The 26,052-nt window shown below is 33.5% G+C and overlaps 2 protein-coding genes and 1 non-coding gene across 3 annotated transcripts; 2 read left to right on the top strand and 1 right to left on the bottom strand.

Moving 5' to 3' along the window:
• The first annotated feature begins 3,709 nt into the window (after positions 1 to 3,709).
• Positions 3,710 to 4,729, top strand: LOC120179744 (probable LRR receptor-like serine/threonine-protein kinase At1g56130). Its single transcript, XM_039185260.1, has 6 exons — positions 3,710 to 3,723; positions 3,847 to 3,918; positions 4,000 to 4,071; positions 4,185 to 4,250; positions 4,437 to 4,499; positions 4,681 to 4,729. The coding sequence occupies exons 2-6, from the start codon at positions 3,890 to 3,892 to the stop codon at positions 4,727 to 4,729; spliced, it is 279 nt and encodes a 92-aa protein (XP_039041191.1). The 5' UTR covers positions 3,710 to 3,723; positions 3,847 to 3,889.
• Positions 4,730 to 14,822: 10,093 nt separating this feature from the next.
• On the top strand, positions 14,823 to 14,904 carry TRNAS-AGA. The gene has a single exon. It is a non-coding gene; the product is annotated as a tRNA-Ser (tRNA).
• Positions 14,905 to 21,384: 6,480 nt separating this feature from the next.
• LOC120179739 (probable LRR receptor-like serine/threonine-protein kinase At1g56140) lies at positions 21,385 to 24,576 on the bottom strand. Its single transcript, XM_039185259.1, has 8 exons — positions 24,511 to 24,576; positions 23,242 to 23,308; positions 22,987 to 23,145; positions 22,773 to 22,891; positions 22,480 to 22,690; positions 22,174 to 22,405; positions 21,920 to 22,070; positions 21,385 to 21,840 (listed from the first exon to the last, which is right to left on the bottom strand). Exons 1-8 carry the CDS (start codon positions 24,574 to 24,576, stop codon positions 21,448 to 21,450), a joined length of 1,398 nt encoding a protein of 465 aa, XP_039041190.1. The 3' UTR covers positions 21,385 to 21,447.
• Between the last annotated feature and the right edge of the window lie 1,476 nt (positions 24,577 to 26,052).

The raw sequence follows: 26,052 nt of genomic DNA, 5'->3' as shown, positions 1-26,052 counted from the left end.
GAGCCACCAAGTGTGAGTAAAATTTTGTGAACACATTCTTGTAATCCTACTATTATTTTGTATAGTGAAATAATCTCCAAATTGGAGAATTATACTCTTGTGCTCTCTTTCTATCCGTAATCTCTAAGTGTCTATCTTAACTTCATAAAGCGGGAAAGACCATGATTCCCAACACATCTATGTACTTTGGCCTTATATTAATAACATGAATAAACACTTTATTAATCTTTCCATAGTGTTTAAACCGCTCCCATAAGGCAGTCCTCGACATTCTTCTACTCAGATTATCAACAAAAACACACCACTTTGCTCCAGTGGGGAGCGAAGCGTCAGAAGAACTTATTTTTTCCAAAATTTATTAAAACTAGTGGTGATAGGTTATAAACTTATAAATTCTTAATACCTGAAGGTGATTCTATGCATCGAGTGCATCTTTCATAGTTGAAAAAGATGCAACTCATACAAGCTTTTGGCCCTCATGATCCATCTCGAAAAATATAAAACTCGAGCACACTTTCAATAATTTCATTAGCTCTCTCTAGTGTCTAAAGGAAGACTGATGATAGAGATGGTACAAATAGATAGACTGTCAAACTGAAAGCTACTCATTCATGTTATATAAGATAAATATCAGAACTAATTAAGGGACTAAACATAATTAAATTTAAAATTAAGAATTTGTCTGAGTCATGAATTAATTTATGAAATTTTACAGACCTAAACAAACTAACTCTAAAATTAAAGCTACAATATTTATCCTAGTTAATCGAATTAAGGATCTAATTAAAAGAAAACCTAAAATTTAAGATTGATGAAAATTGTTTATACTCCGGCACAATGGTCGGGCATCGCTGAACGACAGAATTTAACAGAAAAATAAAGACAATCGAAGATAGCAACATGCAATCGAACAGTTTGAAGAGAATCACCGTATCAGAAACTATACCACAATTTAATAAACTTAAAAATCATAAAGTAATGTGGAGTAAATCTAGATGCCTTACCAGAAACTGAAATCAAACACGTGCAATCGACGAGATCAAATCCAATTTGAAGAAAATTATCGTATCAATGACTCAACAGTCTAACCACAAACAATAGACTAGTCTAACACACAATGCATAGCTACTCATTTAGGAGTTTCATCGAGCAGTTTCTCATTCAGATTGATAAACCTCACTAAAATGAAAACATGAGCAAACCAAGAAATAAGAACAAGAGAGAGATTATTTTGGGGAGATAGAATTATAGAACTAGACTTGTGGTACGATTTGTGTGCATGGTAAAATCCTAAATTTTGTTTCTTGTTTGATTTTTGTGCAAAAATATTGACAAGTTATTTTTCAAGAATTACGTTAACTTTAAATCAATGTTTTTAAAACTGGACCGGACATTGAACCGGTGAAGGTACTGGTTCACTGGTTCAACCGGGTTCAACCGCGGTTGAACCGGATTTTATATAAAATATTTTTTTTAAATTTTACATAATATTCAAAGCAATATTAATATATATGTAACACTCTTTTTAAGTTTACAATATTAAAAGGTATAAAAATATCACAAGTCATAACATATATATATTAAAAGGTATAAAAATATCACAAGTCATAACATATATAAATTAAAAACCATAAAATCAAGTGAAACAAAATGATTCAAATCAACTACAACATAATATTTAAGGTAAAACATATTAAATAATAAATATAATTATATAACTATAATAAAAAAATAAAATTGGGGCTTAAAAAATTATAACAAATGATGTAATTTGGTTTAATTGTTTTAAAAAAAATCCCACATGGCTAAGAAACATAGAAGAGCATTTCAAAAGTTTAAAGAGTAAAAATATGAGAACAAAACAATCCCACATAGCTAAGAAACATAGAAGAGCATCCCAACTTACTTCTATAAATAGTAGAGGTAATTTGACATTTAAAATCATAGAGTTTTTTGGTGAGCACAAAGCGAACTATTCTTTCGCTTCAATTGAGCTCAAATTTTAGGCTTCAATCGAACTTCTAAATTTTTTTTGCGTTCGAGCATTTTCGATTTCAAGTTTTAGTATTATATTTCGAGTTCGAGTTGAACTTTATAATTTTTAGCTCGTGAGTTTTTGAGTTGAGTTGAGCTTACTTTTAAAGTTTTCGAGTTCGAGTCGAGCTCAGCAATACTCGAATTTGACTCGGTTCGTTGAACAAACGACGTCGTTTGGTTTATTTTTTTTTAAAGAAAAAAAGTGAACTGGCGGTTCAAACCGGTTTTGCTGGTTTTTAGCCGATTCACCTCGGTTTTACCGGTTTTCAGCCGGTTCTTCCAGTTCTTTACCGATTCTGTGCTCATCCGGTTTTGGGAGTTAACTGGACCGGACAGCCCACCGGTTCACGGTTCAACCGGTCGAACCGGCCGGTCCGGTCCGGTTTTAATAACATTGCTTTAAACAATGTGTAAACGGTTCTTGATTAAATTTGATAATATACCAAAAATGAAAATTATAGTAACAACATAGTGGACTTGACGGAATGGTTATCGGGCATTACTACAAATAGTTTGGGCTTGTCCATGCGGGTTCGATTTCTGCCATGCACATCATTTTTGTCATATGATAAAATAGTTTTGTTTTTAAGCAAACAATTACTCTTAAATTCTACCTAATGCCTATGTGAAAGGATAAATTTGTTGATAATATCTTACGATATTTCTACCCCTTAATAAGCATGAAGTTTTAGTTACTTTAGTACATATTCTGCTATAGTGTTGTTGCTTTAATACCATTTGAATCAAAACTAGATAACATCAGTTATTCTCTCAATAGAAATTAACGATATAATTTATGAAGATTTTTTTCTTTTTAAGTTTTTCTCTCGAAATTATTATATGTGGACCAATGTCATGCAGGTCTTTTGATAATAATGATTTTTATGGAACATTGCCTCCAGAACTTTGTAATTCAGCCAACCTTGAGCAATTGTAAGTTATTTCTTTAAATCTTTGTAAGGGACGTACATGGTTGTCTTTAAAGGTTACATTATGAAATTATAACTGAGATAGGTTTATGAATTTGACAGATACATTAACAGTTGTAGATTGGGTGGTGAGATTCCTTCAACATTATCTAACCTTAAAATACTACGAATTATATAAGAAAAATCATTCTTTATTCTTATTGTCTCTCTCCTGGTCCTACAAATTTTATTAATAACTGCAAGCTTTGTTGAATTTCAGGTGGGCATCTGACAATGCATTCACAGGCAAAATACCAGACTTTGTTGGCAATAACTGGACAAAGCTTACATCGTTGTAATTCATCAAAACATCTTGATTATAATCTTCATATAAGTTCTCTCTGATTCAGGCATAAAAAAGGATGGATAGCTTTGCCAAGATTTTTCATCAATTTGATTAGTCAGCCAAATGTTTGTACAGGAGATTAGAAGGTTACTCTTTTGAAGGTTCAATACCATCCAATTTTGTGAATTTAACCTCCTTGAGTTCTCTGTATGTAGATATATCTTGCTTTCTTGATGGTATACTCTCCTCCACCATTGGACTTTCTGCTTTGTCTGCATATTCATGCATGATATATGTATGTTTTCATGAATTTATGTGTATATAACAAGCACTTGTTTTTTATGCTCATATAACATGTAGGCGAATTGGAGGCATATAAATTGGGAGTTCTTCTCTTGAGTTCCTAAGAAATCTGAAGAACTTGACTGACTTGTAAGTGAAGAATATTCTTTACTTCTTAAATTCATATGGTTTCTTGTAAGTGAAGTATACTCTATTTGAATTTATCTGATTAACATACTTATTTTTCCTTTTTTTTTAAAAATAATCCTATAGGGTTCTAAAAAATGTGTTGCTCACTGGCATTTTGCCATCTTATATGGCAGAATTACAATCTTTACAAAAGCTGCAAGTTTTATTAAAAGTTAATCGCTTGAGTAATTTATGATATTCACTTTACTTCATGTTTCTAATTTCTTACGGTTCCAGGGATTTGAGTTTCAACAACTTAACAGGCCAAATTCCAAGGGCTTTGTTCACTATGAATTCTCTCAGAGACTTGTAAGCAACAGAAAAATGAAAACCATCGCCTTTAATATTTGAAAATCTCAGGGTCCAGCCTTATGGTTTTCGCTTGACATTATTCCCTTCATTCATGCTACTGAAATGGCCAGGTTTCTTGGAAATAATAGTCTATCAGGTTCTATTCTCAGCCAAAAGAGTGAAACTCTTCAGACCATGTAAGTTATTCTACCACAGTAACAGTAACAGTAACTTATTTCATGTAATGTTACTTTCAAATGTCCAACATCTGATATTAATCATAGTCGGTATCTCCATTCAGTGAACCATCAAATAGAAAAACAGTTAAATCCTTCTGATTATGGTATGCATATACTTGCTGTCTGATATACTTTTTTATGCAGAGATTTATCATACAATTTACTATCAGGAAACTTGCCTTCTTGGGTAAACTCATGCTTAAAACTGTATGTATTTTAGACCAGGCTACTTCCTTATATTTTCTTTCTAATTCAAACACTGTTTTGAAGCTTATGCCATTTTTGGGGCTTAAATTGAGCATACTTTCTTATTGTTCATATCACATTGTAAAATGTAATCAATTGCAAATAAATACCAATAAGAGCTAGTTTCATGGAATTCATGTAGGAACTTTGTAGCTAACAACTTCACACCTAGTAGCTCAAATATAAGGTGAGTTACTGTTCCTTCAACACCTGACTTTCCCTTCCCCTAAACTTTCTTTAAAGAATTCTTATAAGTTATACCTCTATAAAGACAAGTGCTTGCTATTATCTCTTCTATGCAATGAATTCTTTCAGTTTCTATGCCAGGAGTGTTTTGAAATTCCTCAGGATATTTCCAGGATTAGAATGCCTTCAAAGAAACTTCCCATGCAATAGAAATCCTCCACGATGTACTAGTTCAAAATTTTGAGCCATTATCTTTGTTGAGGTCTTAATTATAATATTTAATCTTGACTAGTGCTTAATACTTAGCTAACACATTTTAATGTTGGCATTGGAAGATGCAAACTTCTCAATCAAATGTGGCGGACCACAGATGACATCTGATGGGATATCATTCGAGGCTGATGATGACACTCTCAACACAGCAAAATTTATGTTAACCAGTACACAGAAGTGGTCAGTTGGCAATGTAGGTTTGTTTTCAGATAGACAAAATCAAGAATATATGCAGAATGCCTCATCGCAAGTGAGAGGTACCGACACTCCGGAGCTGTATCAGAGTTCAAGGCTATCCCCTGGATCACTCAGATACTATGGTCTAAGCCTCGAGAATGGGGTCTATAATGTAACCTTGTTCTTTGCCAAAGCAAGTTTCAAATACAGAAGCTTACAGTCTTGGAAGAGTCTAGTAAGGCGTGTTTTTGATGTTTATATTCAGTAATGTTTCGTTTGAAGCAAAAATTCATGCCATTCTAAGTTGTATATTGTAAAATGTATTCCCTCTATTTGTGATGTTTCTTTCTATGATGATAATTGTGTTCACTAAATTCTACATTTAGAAATCTTATCGCTCTAGTATCTCATCAACATTTTATCAGGGAATCTGATAATTAAGGGATTTTGATATATCGAAAGAGACAGGTGGTGTTGAGAGAGCAATAACTAGGAATTTCACAGCTAATGTAACGGGGAACCATATTGAAATTCACCTTTTTGGGCTGCTAAGGGGACTTGTTGTACACCAGAACAAGGTTATTATTGTCCATCCATTTCAGCTATTAGTGTTGTTGAAAGTCAAGCTATTCGGTGCATTGATGCACCGAATGGATCAAAAAAGGGGCACCGAATGGTGAAGTCAAAAGGAGCAGATTTTGTTGAAATTGTGGTAAGGGAAAATTGCCAAATTTAGTTAATGTACTTTAGGGTATTTATAAGATTAGTCCTTAAGCTTCAACAATAAATACCCTAACCCATTTAGCTTCAACAACAAATACCCTAACCCATTTAGCTTCAAAATCATCCCAAAATCATTTATTTCTCCCAATACTAAAGAGTTTAGAGAGTTTTCTTGTGAGTGTTTTGTAAATACCTATAAATTTTTTCCCTTTAGTAAAAGATCTGCAACAGTCTAGAGACGTAGGCATAATTGGCCGAACTTCGTTATCAATTTCGGGTATTATTATTTTACTTTTATTTCGTATTCTCACTAATCTGGTTATAGGGAAATTACTTGTCTAATTTCCTAACAATTGGTATCAAGAGCTTTTGGTGGTGAATTTTGTCAGTTTTTCTGCAATGCTACTATTCATGTGAATATTAAAATTTGGTCGGTGATACGAGTTTATCGATGGAGGTGTTCTAATATACGGTGGTTCGCAGAAATTGTTAGAAACGATCCAAAAGAAGCCAGATTCGAGTGGGAGCGATGGTTGCAGACAAAAAATGAAGGTGAAAATTGAGAAGTTCGATGGTGCGGACTTTGGCTTTTAGAAGATGCAGACTGAAGATTTTTTGTACCAGAAAAAGCTATATCAATCTCTCTTAGGAAAGCAACCATAGGGCATGAAAGATGAAGACTGAGTTCTTCTCGACAGACAAGCCCTCGGAGTTATCCGACTGACATTATCCTACAATGTTGCTTTCAACATAGCAAAGAAAAAGACCACGGCGAGTATTATGACGACTCTCTCTAGTATGTATGAGAAGTCATCGGCCTCAAACAATGTTCACTTGATGAGGCGATTATTCAATTTGCAGATGGCGGAATGGGCATCAGTGGCTCAACACATAAATGAACTCAACACAATCACAATCCAATTGAGTTTCGTAGAAATTTAATTCGATGATGAAGTTCGAGCTTTAATTCTCTTATCATCTTTACCATACAGTTGGAATGCTACAGTTACAACAGTTAGCAGCTCATCGGGAAACAATAAATTGAAATTCGACGATATTCGGGATTTGGTATTGAGTTTGACAGAGAGAATCGAGTGAAGCATCAAGCTCCTCAGCCTTGCACACAGAGTCTAGAGGGAGAACACCAAAAAGAAATCTAAATCATGGCAGATCGAAATCTAGAACGGGAAAAAAGATTTTAACTATTATAATTACGGCAAGAAGGGTCACTTTAAAAAAGATTGTTGAGCACTGAAGAAAGATACCGACACACAAGAATATGCAATATGACAGAGAAAAAAAGGTGATGTCATGATTCTAAGCGTCAACAGTCCGATTGAATCATGGATCTTGGATTTAGGGGCATCTTTCCACGCTACCCCATGCCAAGAAATCATGGAAAACTATGTCAGTGGTGATTTGGGAAGGTTCATCTAGCTGATGATAAAACCTTAAAGATCGTTGGAAAAAGAGAAATCCGATTAAAGTTGCCAAACCAGACCACCTGGAAGCTGAAAGGAGTGAGACATATTCCTGGCCTCAAAAGAAATTTGATTTCTATAGGACAGCTTGATGGAGAATGATATTGTACAACATTTTCAAGTTGTGAATGGAAGATTACCAAAGGAGCACTCATCATTGCTCATGGTAAGAAGACTGATACTCTCTATGTAACCTCAAATTTGGAGAATATCATTGCAGTAGAAGATGTTGATGGAAAATTAAACCTATGGCACCAAAGGCTTGACCATATGAGTGAGAAAGGGATGAATACACTTTTGTCAAAAAGGAAGTTGCCGGATCTAAAAGAATAAATGTTGGACTATGTGAGGATTGCATCTTTGGCAAATAAAACAAAGTCAATTTTGCAAAGATTGACAAGACACCCAAGACTGAAAAGTTAGAGTTGGTTCATACTGATATATGGGGACCATCTCTAGTTCTATCTCTTACAGGCTCACTATATTATGTCACCTTCATCGATGATTCTACAAGGAAGGTGTGGGTTTATTTTATGATGAAGAAATCAGAAGTATTTGATACCTTCAGAAAATTGAAGGCCATGGTGGAAAATGAGATTGGTTTGAAAGTCAAGCAGTTGAGGTCTGATAATGGAGAAGAATATAAAAATAGTAGATTCAAAGAATTTTGCGTAAATAATTAGATGAAGATGGAGACAACAATTCCAATGACACCGCAGCAGAATGGCGTAGCAGAGCGCATGAACATAACTCTGAATGAACAAATTGCTATGGGCTGAAGCTATTAACGCTGCAACTTACTTGATCAATCGTGAACCCTTAGTTCCCTTGGATGATGGAATACCAGAGGAAGTTTGGAGCAGAAAAGAAATAAACCTTTCACACTTAAGAGTGTTTGGTTGTATTTCTTATGTACACATAAATTCTGCATAAAGAAGTAAACTTGACGCTAAGTCCAACAAATGTGTCCTTGTTGGTTATGATGGTGATGAGTTTGGTTACCATTTTTGGGACTATGAAAATTGAAAGATCATCAGAAGCAGAGATGTAATTTTCAATTAGAATATGATGTACAAATACATGTCAACCATAGAAACAAAGAAATTTGCTGAGTTTGAGGAGATTTCTGGAAATGATGTTCAGATCAGTCCTGAAGCAGTTCAAAAAGAACTAGGCACACCAGAACTGAGACGCTCCTCCAAAATTCCTAAACCAACCCAACGTTATTCACCTTATTTACACTACTTGTTGCTGACTGACAATGGTGAACCAGAGTGCTATGATGAAGCAATACAGGTGAATGATTCAGTCAAGTAGGAGTCTTCCATTGAAAGATCAGATGGACTCACTTATGTCAAATCAGACGTGGGATTAGCTGAATTACAACCAGACAAGAAAGTACTCCATAACAAGTGGGTTTACAGGATAAAAAAATAGCACGATAGGAGCAAACGCTATAAAACAATATTGGTTGTCAAAGGTTTTCAGCAAAAAGAAGGTATTGACTATAATGAAATTTTCTCTTCAATCGTGAAACTGTTTATAATCATACTGGTGTTGAAAATTGTAGTTGCAGAGACTGTACATCTTGAGTTGTTAGATGTAAAGACAACTTTCCTTCATGGTGATTTGGAGGAAGAAATCTATATGAGGCAGCCAGGAGGCTTCATAGAGGCGGACAAGAAAAACCTGGTATGTAGGTTGAAGAAGAGCTTGTATGGTTTAAAACAAGCTCCTAGACAGTGGTACAAGAAGTTTGATAGCTTCATAGGTAGCAGTGGTTTTACCAGATGCTAAGCAGATCATTGTTGCTACATCAACAAGTTCGACAACAACTTCATTATTTTATTGTTGTACGTTGATGAAATGCTCGTTGCAGGCTCATACATGCAAGAAATTATAAACTTGAAGCCAAAATTGTCGAAGCAGTTTGCAATGAATGATATGGGCGCTGCAAAGCATATTCTTGGGATGAGGATTAAGAGAGACACAAAGTCGAGGACTTTGATGTTATCACAGGCTGAGTACATCAACAAAGTACTCTCCAGGTTCAACATACAAGATGCTAAACCAGTAAGTACACCTTTAGGTGTTCATTTTAAACTATCCAAAGAACAGTCACCAAAGATAGAAGAAGAACATGCACACATGGTAAATGTGTCGTATGCCTCAACAATTGGAAGTCTGATGTATGCCATGGTTTGCACTATACCAGATATTGCTCAAGCAGTGGGAGCTGTTAGCAGTTATATGAATAATCTGGGCAATGTACACTGGGAAGCATTCAAATGGATCCTCAGATATCTGCGGGATACCACAAACAAAGCACTTTATTTCAAAGGTGAAGATACAATACTGATAGGCTATGTAGATACTGACTTAGCCGGAAATGTTGACATTATAAGAAGCACTACAGGGTATGTCTATACTCTAGGAGGTATTACAGTGAGTTGGGTTTCTTAACTACAGAAGATAGTTACTCTCTCCACAACTGAAGCAGAATATATCGCTGTTACGGAAGTCAGTAAGGAGATGGTTTGGCTCTAAAGTTTCTTGGAAGAGTTAGGCAAGAAACAAGAAAACAATGTCTTGTATTGCGACAATCAAAGTGTTATCCATCTAGCCAAGAATCCATCTTTTAATTCCAGGATGAAGCACATATAACTGCGATATCATTTTATTCGGTCTCTTCTAGAAGATGGGATTTTGAAACTTAAAAAGATTAGTGGAGCTCAAAATACGGCAGACATGTTAACAAAGACAATGACTACGGACAAACTAAAGTTGTGTTCAGCTTCATTTGGCATGCTAAAGTAACAAGACCAGAAATGTTGCTGCATTGATCGAGGTGTGAAGACAGATTAAAATCAATATTCAAGTGGGAAATTGTTGAAAGTCAAGCTATTCGGTGCATTAATGCACCGAATGGGTCAAAAAAGGGACATCGAATGGTGAAGTCAAAAAGAGCATATTTTGTTGAAATTTTGGTAAGGAAAAATTACCAAATTTAGTCCATGTACTTTAGATTATTTATAAGATTAGTCCTTAAGCTTCAACTATAAATACCCTAGCTCATTTAGCTTCAAAATAATCCCAAAATCATTTATTTCTCCCAATAATAAAGAGTTTAGAGAGTTTTCTTGTGAGTTGTTAGTGTTTTATAAAACCTGTAAATTTTCTCCCTTTAGTAAAAGATCTGCAGCAGTCTGGAGACGTAGGCATAATTGGTCGAATTCTGTTATCAATTTCGGGTATTATTATTTCGCTTTTATTTCGCATTCTCACTAATCTGGTTATAAGGAAATTTGTAACATCCAAAATTATGGGTTAGTGACTAAATTGTAAAATTTTAGAATTTGGTGATTAAAGTGGAAAAGTTGAAAAGTTCAATGATTTGTGTGGAGATAATCCCTGGAAGTTTTTAGTAATTATCCAAAGTAGTAAAGGGCAAAATGGTCATTTGACAATAAAAGATATTTTTATCCCCTTTAATAGGAGATTAAAACGTGGAAGATGAAAACATTTCATCTCTTCTTCCTTTCTTTTTTCTCCTCCCGTAAGAGCTCAAGGGCAAAGGTAAGTTTCTTCATTAGTTGATTATTTGTTCAATTAAAGGTTGGGTTTTAATCATTGGATGGTAATTAAGCTTAAGGAAAGCTTAATTGGTTCTAAAACAACAAGATGAAAGATATAGGAGAGATTAAAGATTTTGAGTTTTTGAATGAAATCTTGAAATAAAGTTGATAAGTTGAATTTTAAGTTGAATCTGACTTGTCAATAGTTGAATTAAGAGATTTGGAGTGATAGAAAGGAATTTAGAACATGTTGAAATTTGAGTATAATTCTTGAATTTCATTAAGAGGAGAGGATTTTGAGAATTTAGATGGATTAAATGAGTACAAATGGGCTTAAGTATGTGTGTTTGAGTTTAGTATATAGAAGAGGTTGAAATATGAAGTGTTTAAGATGAAATGAAGTAAATTTCGTGCTGAAAATATGATTTCTGGGCAAGGGGAATCGGTACCCATTCAAGGGGAATCGATACCCATTCAAGGGGAATCGGTACCCATTCAATGGGGAATCGATACCCCTCAAGTGAACCAGAAATTCCAGAATCTCATAGGGGAACCGATTCCCCCACAGGAGGGAATCGATTCCCCCTAAAGGAAAAATGTGAATATTGGTTTAATAAGTTCGTTTAAGTTGCTAGTATCAAATTACAAGGTGTAGGTATTTAATGATTGCCTTAAATGTACATTTATGTAGATTCTGAGCGTAAAGCAATTCCGGAACATTTGGCAAGTAAGATCGATCAAGGGAATGATAAGAGATTTGAATTGATTAGTGAGGCCAAGGTGAGTGCATACTAGTGACATGTAGTGTTTAAGGGAAATAAGACTTGCGATGAGTCTATTTCCTAGAGTAATATGCATGAAGTCATGGACATGATTATGTGTTGGTTATAATTATATGTGATTATATGTATTACATTGATTGTATGTATGCATGACTAAAAATAATGATATGCTTTGTATATGTTATATGATTTATGTAAAACTTTATTATGTAATAATGGAAAAACATGGAATAAGTTATATGATAGAGTCATAAGAAATGAAATGAACATGAGAGAATAAGATAATCAAGTATAAGTCATATAATATGGTATAAGTGATTATACGAGAAATGTTAGGAGACTCTACGAGGATAGTATAAATTCGAGGGCATAAACATAAATAAGGATACATAAGTTATATAGGGAAGATTGATAAATTAAAGGAAACTATGGTTTATGTATTAAAGTGAAGAGCTACAAAGTTTTATTAAAGAGTATTGTGGAAGTCATGAGAAATTGAACTAAATAAATAGATGGTTTATGTGAGTGGAAAGGGAAAATGATATAAAATAAGTGGAAATTATTTATAAGATAGAATGAGACTAATTGAACCTGTAAGATAAACTTTATAAAGGAGTACTTGGGTAAAATCATTATATGATACAATTATAGAGTATTACTATACAAATTATATTAAAATAGGATATATGAGAATATGAGTAAGTTTATAGGTTATTGATAGGACATATAAGAATATATAAATGTATGATAATATGAAAAAGTGAACTAAGTTTAATGATGTTGAACCCTATGAGTAGAAGTTATGTGATTATAAGTAACATGATTATATGATTACAAGATATGATACATGATATGAGATATATGAAAGAGAAAATATATGTTATATGAAATATTATATGACTATGTGATTATATGAAAATGTTCTACGCGTAAGTGAACCATGTGTTTATATGTATATGGGATATGTTATTTATATAACAATGAGCTATGTGAAAGGACTACATGACTATGTGTATATGTGAATGTATGTTAACACAAATATTAATGCCCATGTTATGTGTCATGAGAGCTAGGGATATAGTTGGCATGCCAAGAGTCGAGGGTCTACGCGGTTCTTCGGGACATATATGTATTCTTTGGAACATGTGTGAAGTCTTGTGAGACACATACTTGATCCCTAGTATATGTATATGATTCTTAAGGAATGATATGTGGTCCTTATGGACATTATTATATGGCACTCCGGTGCAATTCTATGCGGCACTCCGGTGCAATTCTACGTGACACTTTGGTGCAGTTATACGAGCTGTGGTGATAGCATAGTGCACAACCTCTATATACTCACATATCTATAGTTCTCACATGTGTACATGGGCTTTAAAAAGAGAACATAATTTAATATAATGATATGTGTATTTCTAATGACATGGTACAAATGCATATATGTCATGGTGATATGAGATGCTATGTGTTTATGTATTATATGACTATAGAAATTAGTAATGTATTGTGGTATGTTAAAATGTATATTATATGTTTATGCTCATATGACGGAATTGAAGTCATGACAAGGGAATTAGTAAGGATAAACATGTTGGTGATATGAGAACAATGTAGGTGATATATGTATATGATGTGTGATATGAATTGCATGATATGATATATGTGTGATAGGGGTTATGGTATTTGTTACATAATATACATGAATATATGTTGATGCATATATAAATGAGCTGTATGATTTGATAGCATAAAACGATCATGCATGATTAGTGGGTATGAATTCCATTAGATGTGTTTTCTTTATGCCTCACTAAGTCATCGGCTTAGCGTGTGAGTGTTTCACACGCATGTTACAGAAAGTGAATATAGAAGCTGTGAGGAGCAAGACAAGTCAGCATCTCCCTTACAAGATTTCAGATCAGAAAATAGATGAGTTAAGTGATTTTTTGTTATTTTGAATCTAGTTGGCATGTACTAATTGATTGAGTTAAATATGCTGTGATCGATTTTGGTTATTGTGGTCAAACTATGTAACTAAATCGCTTTTACTTTAATGGAAGTTTTAAATTTTCTTTGAATTTTGTCACGAGTCAAAATTTGAAAAGTCAATGTGACACCTCAGACTCGTATCCGGGTCGGGTACGGGTTGGAGGGGTGTTACAAAATTACTCGTCTAATTTCCCAACAGATACCGTAACACTTACGAGTCTTTATGTAATATATGCTTCATGTGCTTATTTTTTGTTTATAATACATCTATTTTGTTCTTCAGATTTCAGACCAACTGTTAGTGGGATACTGCCAGACAATCGTAAAGAGAAGAACCAAATATCTAATGCAAGACTTTGAAAGACTTTGAAAGAATCAATTAAAAATCCAAAATAATTTTCAAAAATCTTTAACTGCTCAAATCAATATTTCAAAGAAGCAACCGTCATATCAACAACAACAAAAATAATTAACTTTGAAAGACTCATCTGCTGATTGCATTTCTTTATCATGGTCATTCTCATCAAATTGTCTTTTTCTAAAAATACGACGCTTAGTCGGAAAAATTGGCTCTATGTTCATATCTAATGCAAGACTTTTAGCAATATCTATACTAACTTCGAACCCCTTATTTCTATAGTTTTCAAAATTGAAATTATGATTAATTTAGTTTTTAACGTTATGATGAGAACAATAAGTCAATAAGAAATAAGTTTATAAGCCCTGCTTCTAATTTAGTTTATTAATATTTATGAGCCCTGCTTTTAATTTAGTATATTAATATAGGTTTTAACGTTATGATGAGAACAATAAATCAATAAGAAATAAGTTTATGGGCTCTCTTGCATTAATTAAGAAAATAATATATTAACATTTATAGACCCTATTTTTAATTTAATTTATTAAAATATAATAAATTAATATAAATTAAAATTATAGATCCTGGGCGGGTGCCCCTTTTGTCTCTGGCGAGAGCCGGCCCTGCTAACTTGTATATACCAATGTGAGTGAATGAGAAAATCTAGTGCTTACCTAGTCTTAATCTATGCTTACTTAAAGTTGTGATAAAGCTTAATCCACTACTTATCAAGTAATGTGGACGTGCCGGAGTGGTTATCGGGCATGACTAGAAATCATGTGGGCTCTGCCCGCGCAGGTTCGAATCCTGCCGTCCACGTTCATGAATCTTTCTCATGTCTTGTGCTTTCCTCCAAAACTGTTTTCTTATATTTCTCTTTAGTTATTAATCCTTAAATGCTCATTTGGAAGCGTGTTTTCTATTTTGGCGGCTGACCCTGGCCTTCACCGACGTGCAACTTCTAGTTAATTAATGCAGGTGCTACACCAAAAAGGAAAAAAAACTGGGTTATGTTTTCTCCATTCTTGATCATGATGATTTTTTATTGAACGTTGTTGAAATTTCTACTTCAAAAACAATATCATTCAATGAACCAACTACAATGGTTTCTTCTTCCAACAATGTTGCTAATAATACAGTTCCTCACATTGAAAATGTAGCCCCTAAATTGGGGTGTTACAAACCCTAAAATGACTTTGATCTTCGGCTCTTACTACATTGAAAACTCTCAACCAGTCAACAAGTCACCTTATTTCAATGGAGCAAACAATGCCTATTAAAAGAATAGGATGACACTCTTCATTTAAGCCAACTATCTAGGAGCTTGGAACTCTATCATGAGAGAATACTTCTTTTCAACCGGTGAGATGGATGATTAGAGTAATGCAGGAAGAAGAAGTTCCAACTCAATGCTAAGGCTATGCACATTCTCTTTTGTGCATTAGGCCCAGATGAATATGGAAGAGTCTCCTCTTGTTCCAATGCCAAGGAGAATTGGGACAAGCTCCAAATCACTCATGAAGGAACCAATCAAGTGAGGGAAACCAAAATCAATATTCTCAATTTTGAAAACAATTTGATTTTAGAGTTGCCACCAACCTTTAAGTTAGGTAGGTTGGAAACCTTAAACGACAAAAAATGGTATGTGTTTTACCAAAGATTCATTTTTAAGAGTTCGAGAGTTGATTACGTGTGGGGAAGGGTGAGCACCTCCACAACACCAACATTTTGGTACCTAAACGATTATATGTTGTTTAAATATTGGGAATTACAAACTTCGAAAATATATTTAAATTATGATCCTTCTATTTATTCAAATTTATTTAAATAAGTGTTAATTAAAAAAACAACTTAAAATAAGGAATGCAATGGATCAAAAAGATTAAATAGCCCAAAAAATATTTTTATAGAATAAAAAATATTATAATTATTTTTATAAGAGAAAATGCGTCATTTTGTACGAACAATCATTGAAAATAAACTTCCTTTATAGTTAGGAGACTTTTTCGTAGATTCCCCTCACAAAAGACGTTACTTCACAATTTTTCGCAAAGATAAAATAAAATAAAAGTGAAAAAAGGTGAAAAATAATAAAAATAAATAAACGTACAACAAAATTATTGAATACAAAACAAACAATCATGCGAAAAATCCTCGAGAGACGCCTTTCCTTGTAGTTGGGAGATATATTCGTAGATTTCCCTCACAATGAAATTTTTCATTTACATATTTTAGAAAACAAGATGATATATAAAAAAAAATAAGGTGTAAGCAATAATACCAATGTGCAAATAGATAAGGGACCAACGTGCAAACTTTCTAAACTAACCATCCATATTAAAAATACCATACAAGTGAAGGAGTAAATAAATAAGACTGAAACATAAATATTAAAAAATTACAGGCAAGAAACGTAAATATACCATCAGCAAGCTCAGTGACTAAAATAAAATAACAGAAAGCAAAGTGCCAAAATCAAAAATAAGTAAAACATGAAATATAACATATTATTGACTAAATTGAAAGTAATAAAACTAAAGTGCTAAAAAATAAAAATAAATAAAACATAGGGATTCATGGACTAAAATGTAAAATACGACATAAAGTAGAGGGGCCTAGAAGAAAATAAATCAAAATGTTAGCGTTGAGAAGTAAAAAAAGGAAAATCACTAAATCAGTCCCTAAGTATTAAAAATAATTTAAATAGTCACTACACATGACCATAATGCAAAACACACCTAAAAGTACAGGGACCAAACAAAAATTAAACCAAAAATATATAACATGCATCAAAAATATGTAAACTACAAAAATAGTCCATGTGGGTGACCATTTTGCAAAAAAAAGCTAAACTTAGGGGGACCTAAGTGAAATTTCCACTTAAAATAGATTTTAGAGAGAGATGGTCTCCGCTCTCTCTAGAAAATCGGCGGGTTGTCAGTGGGTTACATCCGTCGACTGCCATGACGTCTGTCGCCGATCGTCGTGTCGTCCACCACCGTCGATGGCCACCAAATTACATCTGGAGGTCCGTCTCAGCCACCCCGTCTCCGATCTGGGGTCGGTTTCGCGAGTATAGGCTCAAGGTTCACAAATCTAGTCAAAACCATTCGACTTTCTCTCTCTGATCTGTCTCCGTCAGCCGTTGAATCGTAGCCATTTTTAGATATGTCGTTCTACATTGTCTTATCTTCCTTCTCAATGGTCGATCCACAAACCGAGCCCTCATACGCCGTGAGCGTCGCTGACTGAATGGGTAAGAATCCATTCTCTCCCTTTTTTTCTTTGTTTCGAAATAGGAAAAAAATATAAAAAAAAGAAATTTGTTTAAACTTTTTTTTATTTCTTTTCCTTTCGAAATGTTACACTATGTTTTGTTCGATTCATAGTTCTATTTTCTAGAAGATTGATTCTTTTTTTCGAGAATGTTTTTCAGTAAAACTCAGAGCCCCTTTTTTTTTCTTTTTCGGCTTCTCCCTTTTTTTTGGATTGATTGTTATTGATATATGTTGGAGCTGCTTGAATGTTTGGTGAGGTTTGTTGTTGGTGACAGGGTAAGCTTGGGATGACTGCAGCATGGTCACGGGATGGCTGTTGCAGGCAGTTAGTGGACGTGTTGGAGCAGCGGGGTATGGGGTAGGGGTGTGCAAAATTACCCGACCCAGTTGACCCGACCCGTCGACCCGAATCTAAAAAAATCGGGTAATTCTCTAAAAAAAATTACCCGGTCAGGTCGGGTACCCGGCCCGACATTTCCCGGGTCGGGCCCGGGTCACAAAATCTAGTTTTTCCGGGTACCCGGTTACCCGAGTACCCGGTTAGTTTTTATTTTTTTATATTTTATATATAATTATATAAAATATAATGAATTATTTATATTATGGATTATTATATTTTATATTTCGAACTTTTAAATTTTATGTTCGGATATTAGAGTATGTAATTCGAAGTTTCGAACATTTAAATTTGTGTATATATTTTTTTAAATTAATAATTTGAAAATAAAAAATTAAAAACCGGGTATCGGGTACCCGATTACCGGGTACCCGTAACATCCGGGTCGGGACACGGGCCGAAAAATCGTCGACCCGGAAGTTCCGGGTACCCGGAAATCAGGTACCCGGATTTGCACACCCCTAGTATGGGGTATGGCAGCAACAAAAACTGAGTCTGGACCGGGTCGGATCCCTCTTTGGGTTGGGTTGCACACTGGGCCTGAACCGGGTTGTAATATGAGTTTTAGGTTTTGCAAGGTATGTTGGGCTTGATTTGTAACTTGGGCTCAGGGTAGGGCATGCAAAATAAATGTAAATATATTAAATAATAATAATAATAATAAATAATTAATAAAATGAGAACCCATGCAAAAGTGGGTGTCTACACTTTTAAATCTGTTATACTGTAATGGCTTAGAGAGCAAGAAACATGCAAGCTAGTAATGTGACAAAGGGTTCGATTGTTGAAAGAACAATCACATCTGATGGAAGGGTTGTTAGCAGGATCCTCGAACACAGAAAAGCTTTCGGTGATGGCAGTTCCACTGCATGGCTCTCCACTGATGTTCCATGAATCCACCGCTTGTATTTGCCATTGTTGGAAGATCGAGTTCAATGCCCTCACTATTTCCCCCATTCATTAAACTATCAGTGAAAGGAACGAAAAACATTAAAAAATTATACGAGCATATTAGCATATGTATCCCTCTTACAAAATTAAACATGCATCGTATAAGCTGGAATCACCAGCTACTTCAATCCAAAAAAAAGTACCATAGCACGTTAGATACCTAAAAATATGTTTGTGTATAATTAAAAACATCATTGATGCTCAAATCATGCAAAATAATATTCTTTATTAATTATTAAAGTTTAAAAAAATTCGATTTTTCTTTATAATTAATCAAGACTACTAAAAGAATTTCTAAATAAAAACTAAGATAAATTACGCATGTAGTATCTAAACTATCAAGTTTAGTTTATTAGTACTTGAACTTTTAATTTTTTTAAAATTATATCTAAAGTTTAGTTTTTGTTTCATTTTATTATCCGCCGTTAAAAACTTTAGTTTTTGTTTCGTTTGAGCACCTTGTTAAAAATTTAAAGTTAAGTTTTGAATTTTTTTTTAAAAAATTTAGGAACTAAAATGGACGAAAACTGATAGTTTAGGTACTAAACGTGTTAAATTTTTAAAGGATGGTACTAAAATAAAATGAAAACTAAACATTATATATAATTTTAAAAAAATTAAAAGTTTAGATACTAAAATAGATAAAAACTAATAGTTTAAATACTAAATACATAATTTGTCCTAAAAAATAATCACACTTAAACCACTCGAACCCGTAACTTCTTGAGTATTGTAATATTTATTTATTTTTAATGCAACCTTTAATTTTTTGGATAAACTACACGAGAGACCACCAAACTATGATTATTAATCAATTTTACCACCGAATTAATTTTTGTCTCAATTCGACTACCAAACTTTTTAATTGATTCAATCAGACCACCGTACCGTTAATTTTAACAGACTTTGTGACGTGTCCGTTAATAAAGTTGGCATAATTATATAATTGGTCCTTAATATTTACATATTCTATCAATTTAGTCACCATTTTAATTCAATTACATAAATTTAACTATCCAATTAGAACATGACACGTATCACCACCCAATTGAAATAGAAAATAGAAGAACACGACAATGCAGCAAGGAGTTTCAAACCTGTGTCTAAGGGGGAGAGTAACCAAGCGCCCAAACCGTTGGGTCAAAGCTCCCAATGGTTTTACCTTATATCATTTTGTATTTGACTTGTAAAAGTTTGTTAATGATAAAAAAATTAAACAAATTATTTGTTTAAATATTTTTTTATTTAACCGTTAATCGAACCGAAATTTATTTTAAAAATATTAATCGAACTAAATTAACCAAATTTTTTCTTTAACATTAATCGAACCAAAATTATTTGACCGTTAATCGAACCGAAATTTATTTGAAAATTATTAACCGAACCAAATTAACCGAATTTTTTTCTTTAAAATTAATCGAATCAAAATTATTTGACCGTTAATCGAACCAAAATTTATTTGAAAATTATTAACCGAATTTTTTTCTTTAACCATTAATCGAACCAAAATTATTTGACCGTTAATCAAACACAAATTTATTTGAAAATTATTAACCGAATTAACCGAATAAAATAAATTATTTTTCTTTAACCGTTAATTGAACTGAAATTTATTTGAAAATTATTAACCAAACCAAATCAATCGATTTTTTTTCTTTAAACATTAATCGAACCGAAATTATTTGACCGTTAATCGAATCGAAATTTATTTGAAAATTCATCCCTTTCATCCGAAAATACCTTAAAAATATGACAATATCGCTGCTCTTCTTTGGAAAATAAAATAAAAAATACAAGAAAAAAAGACCCACTTTCACACATTAAATAGGCTTCTAAAATGTATCTTTTGGTAATTTTCTTAAAGTATTATTAGTTAAACTATTCATTTTAATCACAAAATCAAAATATAAATGGATAAAAAATTAAAAAAATAACGAAAAGGATGGTTTTAAACGGATCGTCAAATTTTACCCTTACTAATGTTTGAGCTCCACTTAATTATGTATTTACATTTTACTTTAATAATTTAATACTAGCATCTTTAAACATAATTTATTACTTAATAATTTATTTTAATTACTTAAAATTAAATAAAATTCATAGTACTAATAAGGGTAAATAAAAGTCATAGTATTCATGTCTACAATTGACTCTCTATCTTTTCAAACTCACTTTTTAATATCAATCTTAAATAATTAAATTTTAAACTACATTTAAAAAAAATCTTTTTTTGATATAACTTATTATTAATGAGTTAATTCATCAAATAAAATATTTATTATAAATAAAATTAATATAGTTTAATTAATCAATTGTTTTTGATCAAATGAATTAATGTCACCGATGATATATTTGAGTTGTAGTGATTATTAATTGTCCACTTCTTCTGATTTAAGGAACATGATAAGTAAAAATTAGTAGATAATATTTCCTTTAAGTTCGAGTAAGTAGAGAAATGAAGATACTAAGCCTAAGTTGAACGATTATAATAATTTGACATTAAACTTAATTATGATAAATTATGTGAATACGTCGATAGTCGAGAAGATAACTTTCAAAAGATATGAAATTTTTGAAGAAAAAAATATTATTTTCGTCTTAGTAATTATAAATTATCCACAATAATTTGTTTATACTAATCAACATTTTTATACAGAATTTTCAACTGAACTGGAATTAATCAGATTATTAAACGTAGGGCGTTTATTACAAGACAACTTACTCTCTGCAGAAACGTTAGTTTGTAGAGCTCACTCTCACGGTCTCACCTTCCTCCCCTCTACAACTTACGACTGAATAGAGCATTGGTTGATCATCTTCCCCTGAAAAAGTGTTGCCCTTACTCTCGATTTCACTGCCGTTACGATCGGATGCAACGGTAGATAAGGTGCCTGTTACATCCTTATAGTCCCAGTCGGTTAAATAACTCGGTTTCGTCGTAACAGTGCTCACTTCGATATCTCCTGCAAGCATAGAAACAACACGAGACATGGGTGGCCGCATTGATGGTGATGCCTGAGTGCATAGAAGTGCTACCCCTATCACTCGGAGAGCTTCATTTTCATCGAACTCTGTTACTTGCGGGTCAAGCAAGCTCAAGAGTTGGTTATTTTCGTTCAGGGTCCACACCTAAATATATCCAAGAATAGTAATGATGAGTACTCCAACAAACAGTACTACAAAAGGGAAAGATGTCCTTATGGATTACCCATTCTAGAAGATAAACTCTGTCATCTTCTAATCTTTTGTCTGAGTTTGGTCTACCACTCATAATCTCCAATGCAACAACTCCGAAGCTAAAAACATCAACTTTCTCTGAAAGATGCCCGCGCATTGCATACTCTGGAGCCAGGTAGCCACTGCAAGATTATTTCATTGCATTTGTTAATAATGTTTACTGATAAAACTACTAATTCTAGCAATTAGGCAGCACTGATGAACAAAATGGTCGAAAGGTCTTACATCGTTCCAGCGGCGCGAGTTGTCATGTGTGTATCATTGTCATCATATAGCTTTGCCAATCCAAAATCGGATATCTTCGGGCAGAGCTTTGCATCAAGCAAAATATTGCTTGCCTTCACGTCCCTATGAACAACCCTTAGCCTAGACTCCTCATGAAGATAAGCTAGGCCTCTTGCAGTCGATAAGCAGATATTGAACCGGGTCGGCCAATTGAGATGAAGTGCATTTTTTCCTGCATTTGCGGTACAATTGTCCATTAACCAACAAATAATAGCATAAAATTGTCATATTATATTGTTCTCATACCCCAGAGTGCCTGATCAAGGCTTTTGTTCACATGATACTCGTAAACAAGGAGTCGCCTATTTCCTCCGATGCAGCACCCATATAGTTTGACAAGATTACGATGTTGAACAGCTGATATGGTAGCTATCTCAGTAAAAAATTGTTCTTTGCCCTGGGTTGATGCTAGAGAAAGTTGTTTCACAGCTACTACTTTCCCATCAGAAAGTGTACCCTAAACCGGAACACGATTTCGTAACATTGTATACAGGTCATAACCAAAGTGACACATACTGAGAATGTTAGACGTTGTTTACCTTATATACAGGTCCGAACCCCCCTTCTCCTAACTTCTTTGAAGAACTAAAGTCTTCGGTGGCGGCTTTCAACTCGGAATAACTAAATGTGTTTGGTCTAGGGCTGATGCCAAGAAGCACTGCAGAGTCAAGTAAGGCAATAATTACTTGGCTGTAATTTCTAATATGAACGATATGATAGATATATTTTATGATAAAAAACCGATGTTTTTACCTTCCTCGTCGTCGTCATCTGTGTTTCTCTTCACATAAATAACTGCAAAAATAAGTATCAAAGCCAATGCCAAAGCAGGAACCGTAACACCAGCAATCAATGCAGTGTGGTTCTTTTTATGATTTCCTGATGGTATCTCATTAACAGTAGGTCTGAAATCTGAGAAACAAAATAGATGTATTAGAAACAGAAAACTGAAGATAAGCACATGAAGCATATATTACATAATGATTCATAAGTGTTAAGGTCTCTTACTTGGAGTAACACGAATAGCCGAAATGGATGGACCATAATAACCTGGTTCTGGTGCACAGCAAGTCCCCTTTGTCGTAACCGGTTTTCGCCCGGGCACGAATTTTTTTTACTTGGTTGAAAAAGTGATGTGAATAAATGGTTTTGAAAAATAATTTGGGAGTCGCCATCGGCTTTTTGGGCCAGGTAGGTCGAATACCTAAAAATTATTTTTTTAAAAGAGTTTTAAGAAAACATCAATTAAAAAATGAACTGATCTGCGTTTATAACCAAAAATTAGTTCTTTTTTTTTTAAATAAAAAGGATTCGTGGTCGATTACGTTTAGGGAATGATTAGCACCCCTACAACGCCCAAAATTGGTACTTTTTAATTATAAATTGTCTCTTATTATTAAAATTTAAAAATTCAAAATATATTTAATTTATAATCTTATTATTTCAAAATTATATATAAAAAATATTTATTTATTTAAAAATATCAGAAAAGAACTTCTAGGTGCCTTAAGACAGCTCTTTTCTTTGATATTGATAAATATTAATTTAAATAATATTGTTTAATTTTTAATTTTAAAATATCAGAATAGGACATCCAGTTGTATTAAGACTGTCCTTTTCTTCGATATTAAAAATAAATATTAAAATAATTTATTTAAAATAAATATTTATTTATTATATAACAACATTTAAATATATAAACAAGTAAAAATACAATTCTAACTATATATTTAAAAGCAAAAAAAAAAAAACTTAAAATAAATGACTAAAATATAGTGAAATTAAAATTGAAAAACCTAATTCATAATTAATCAGAATTACAGAGATTAAACATGCTATTTTCTTATTTAATAATTTAGTGACTGAAATAAAATTATCTAAAATTCGGATATTATAATAAAATAAAAAAAATAAACTAGGGATTAAAATATTATTTATTAAAATTAAGGGATTAAATCTGTTATTTATCCTAAATATATTATTTTAATATAAAGGACTAAAATAAATGAAATTAAAATTAAAGATCTGAATTAAAAGTATTATAAACTCAATTTAGTGACTAAAATGTAAAGTTTACAAGTTTAGATGGCTGCGGAAATGATTTAACTATTCTTTAATTACACGAATAGCCCTCCCCAAAACGACATCGTTTGGGAAGGGCTATTTAATGCCCAAGACAGCCGGCCCTTCGGGCCATCTCTTTCATTTTCAATTTTCATTCTCTCTCTATCTGAGAGAGAATGAACAAAGCTCTCCCCTCTCTCTAGCTTCCCTCACCGGAGGGAAGCTGGTCACCGGACGGCCACCGTCTGCCGCCGTGACCGTCACCGCTGGCCACCGCATTCGGTGGCCGGAAAATTTTATTTTTATGCTATTGGGTAGATCGGACCGTCCTAAGGACGGTCCCGGTGTTCTCTTCCCTTAAAAAGCTCTGAATCGGAGCGAATCTACAAAAATACCTTCGGCGTTTCGAAGGTTCTGGCGAGATCCGGTGGCGGTTGGGGTTCTCCGATGACAGTAAGTTTCCATTCTTTCTTTTTCTTTTCTTTCTTTTCTGTTTCTTTTTCTCTCTCCCTGTCTTTTTTTTCTTGCAGATGGGGTGATGGCTTTATAGCCATCACCGGTGTTCGTCTCAGACCGGTCCGAAGAATGCCCTTTGGTGAGTCACCGGACTCCCAGTGGTGACTCACCGTTTGGGGGAGACGTGTGCGGCTACGGCCGGCCTTCTGGACTCTTTGGTAGACGTGGTGGAGGCTGGAACGTTGGTGTGGCGGTGAAGTCTTCTGGAAGCAGCAGCGGCGGCGGTGGGACGTGTCCCTAGGGTATTGATACCCTAGGGTTTCCTCTGGCAAACTGTGGACCGTTGGATCAAACCAGATCCAACGGCTGGAATTGAAGATGGCGGCTGAGGAATTAGAAAACCCTAATCTGTTAGGGTTTGTTATGGGCTCGTTGGTTTGGGCCATCAAGTTTGTAATTGGGCTTCCATTTGGGCTTGTAATTTTAAATAATATAATAATAATAATAATAATAATAATAATAATAATAATAATAATAATAATAATATGAGTAAAAAATTAGTATCTTCAGCTGCCCCTCTTTGCTCATTCTTGTGTTAACAAGAATAGGGCAAAGATGAAAAGATAATAAATTTTTTTTATCCATTTGGCTTCACTTGATCATAATGAAGATATTGAATAAATTCTTCTCTCTCTCCAGATGAGTTCTTCTCATTATGAACTTTCTGCTGGGGATGATGATGACCTCCTTTTTTTCTGTGATAGAGTCATTCAAAAGGTTGAATAAGCTTTTGATGAGTTCTTCTCATTATGAACTTTCTCTTCTTTCTTCAGATGAGTTCTTCTCATTATGAACTTTCTCTGAAAAAATAACCCATCAAGTAATAGATTTGAGCAAAAAGGTTGAACAAATTCTTCTCATTATGAACTTCTTCTTCCTTCTTCAGATGAGTTCTTCTCATTATGAACTTTCTCTGGCAAAAATAATCCATCAAGTGATGAATTCAGACAAAAGGTTGAACAAATTCTTCTCATTATGAACTTCTTCTTCCTTCTTCAGATGAGTTCTTCTCATTATGAACTTCTCTGGCAAAAATAATCCATCAAGTGATGAATTCAGACAAAAGGTTGAACAAATTCTTCTCATTATGAACTTCTTCTTCCTTCTTCAGATGAGTTCTTCTCATTATGAACTTCTCTGGCAAAAATAATCCATCAAGTGATGAATTCAGATAAAGGTTGAACAAATTCTTCTCATTATGAACTTCTTCTTCCTTCTTCAGATGAGTTCTTCTCATTA

This window comes from Hibiscus syriacus, unplaced genomic scaffold (assembly GCF_006381635.1).
Source record: "Hibiscus syriacus cultivar Baekdansim isolate YM2019G1 unplaced genomic scaffold, ASM638163v2 tig00112445_pilon, whole genome shotgun sequence".
NCBI classification, from domain to species: domain Eukaryota; kingdom Viridiplantae; phylum Streptophyta; class Magnoliopsida; order Malvales; family Malvaceae; genus Hibiscus; species Hibiscus syriacus.
The sequence above is the reverse complement of the archived record's forward strand: the minus strand, read 5'-3'. Positions and strand labels throughout refer to the sequence as shown.

What these genes read in the sequence shown, in the direction of transcription:
- LOC120179739 (XM_039185259.1), bottom strand. Translation starts at nt 24,576, where the DNA reads ATGCGGTGGCCAGCGGTGACGGTCACGGCGGCAGACGGTGGCCGTCCG. An exon ending in CGGTGACCAGCTTCCCTCCG is followed by an intron (nt 23,309 to 24,510) that starts GTGAGGGAAGCT and finishes GTTACGACAAAG; the next exon opens with GGGACTTGCTGTGCACCAGA. An exon ending in ACTCGCGCCGCTGGAACGAT is followed by an intron (nt 22,071 to 22,173) that starts GTAAGACCTTTC and finishes ATAATCTTGCAG; the next exon opens with TGGCTACCTGGCTCCAGAGT.
- LOC120179744 (XM_039185260.1), top strand. Translation starts at nt 3,890, where the DNA reads ATGGCAGAATTACAATCTTTACAAAAGCT. An exon ending in ATGAATTCTCTCAGAGACTT is followed by an intron (nt 4,072 to 4,184) that starts GTAAGCAACAGA and finishes TGAAATGGCCAG; the next exon opens with GTTTCTTGGAAATAATAGTC. An exon ending in GTAAACTCATGCTTAAAACT is followed by an intron (nt 4,500 to 4,680) that starts GTATGTATTTTA and finishes GAATTCATGTAG; the next exon opens with GAACTTTGTAGCTAACAACT.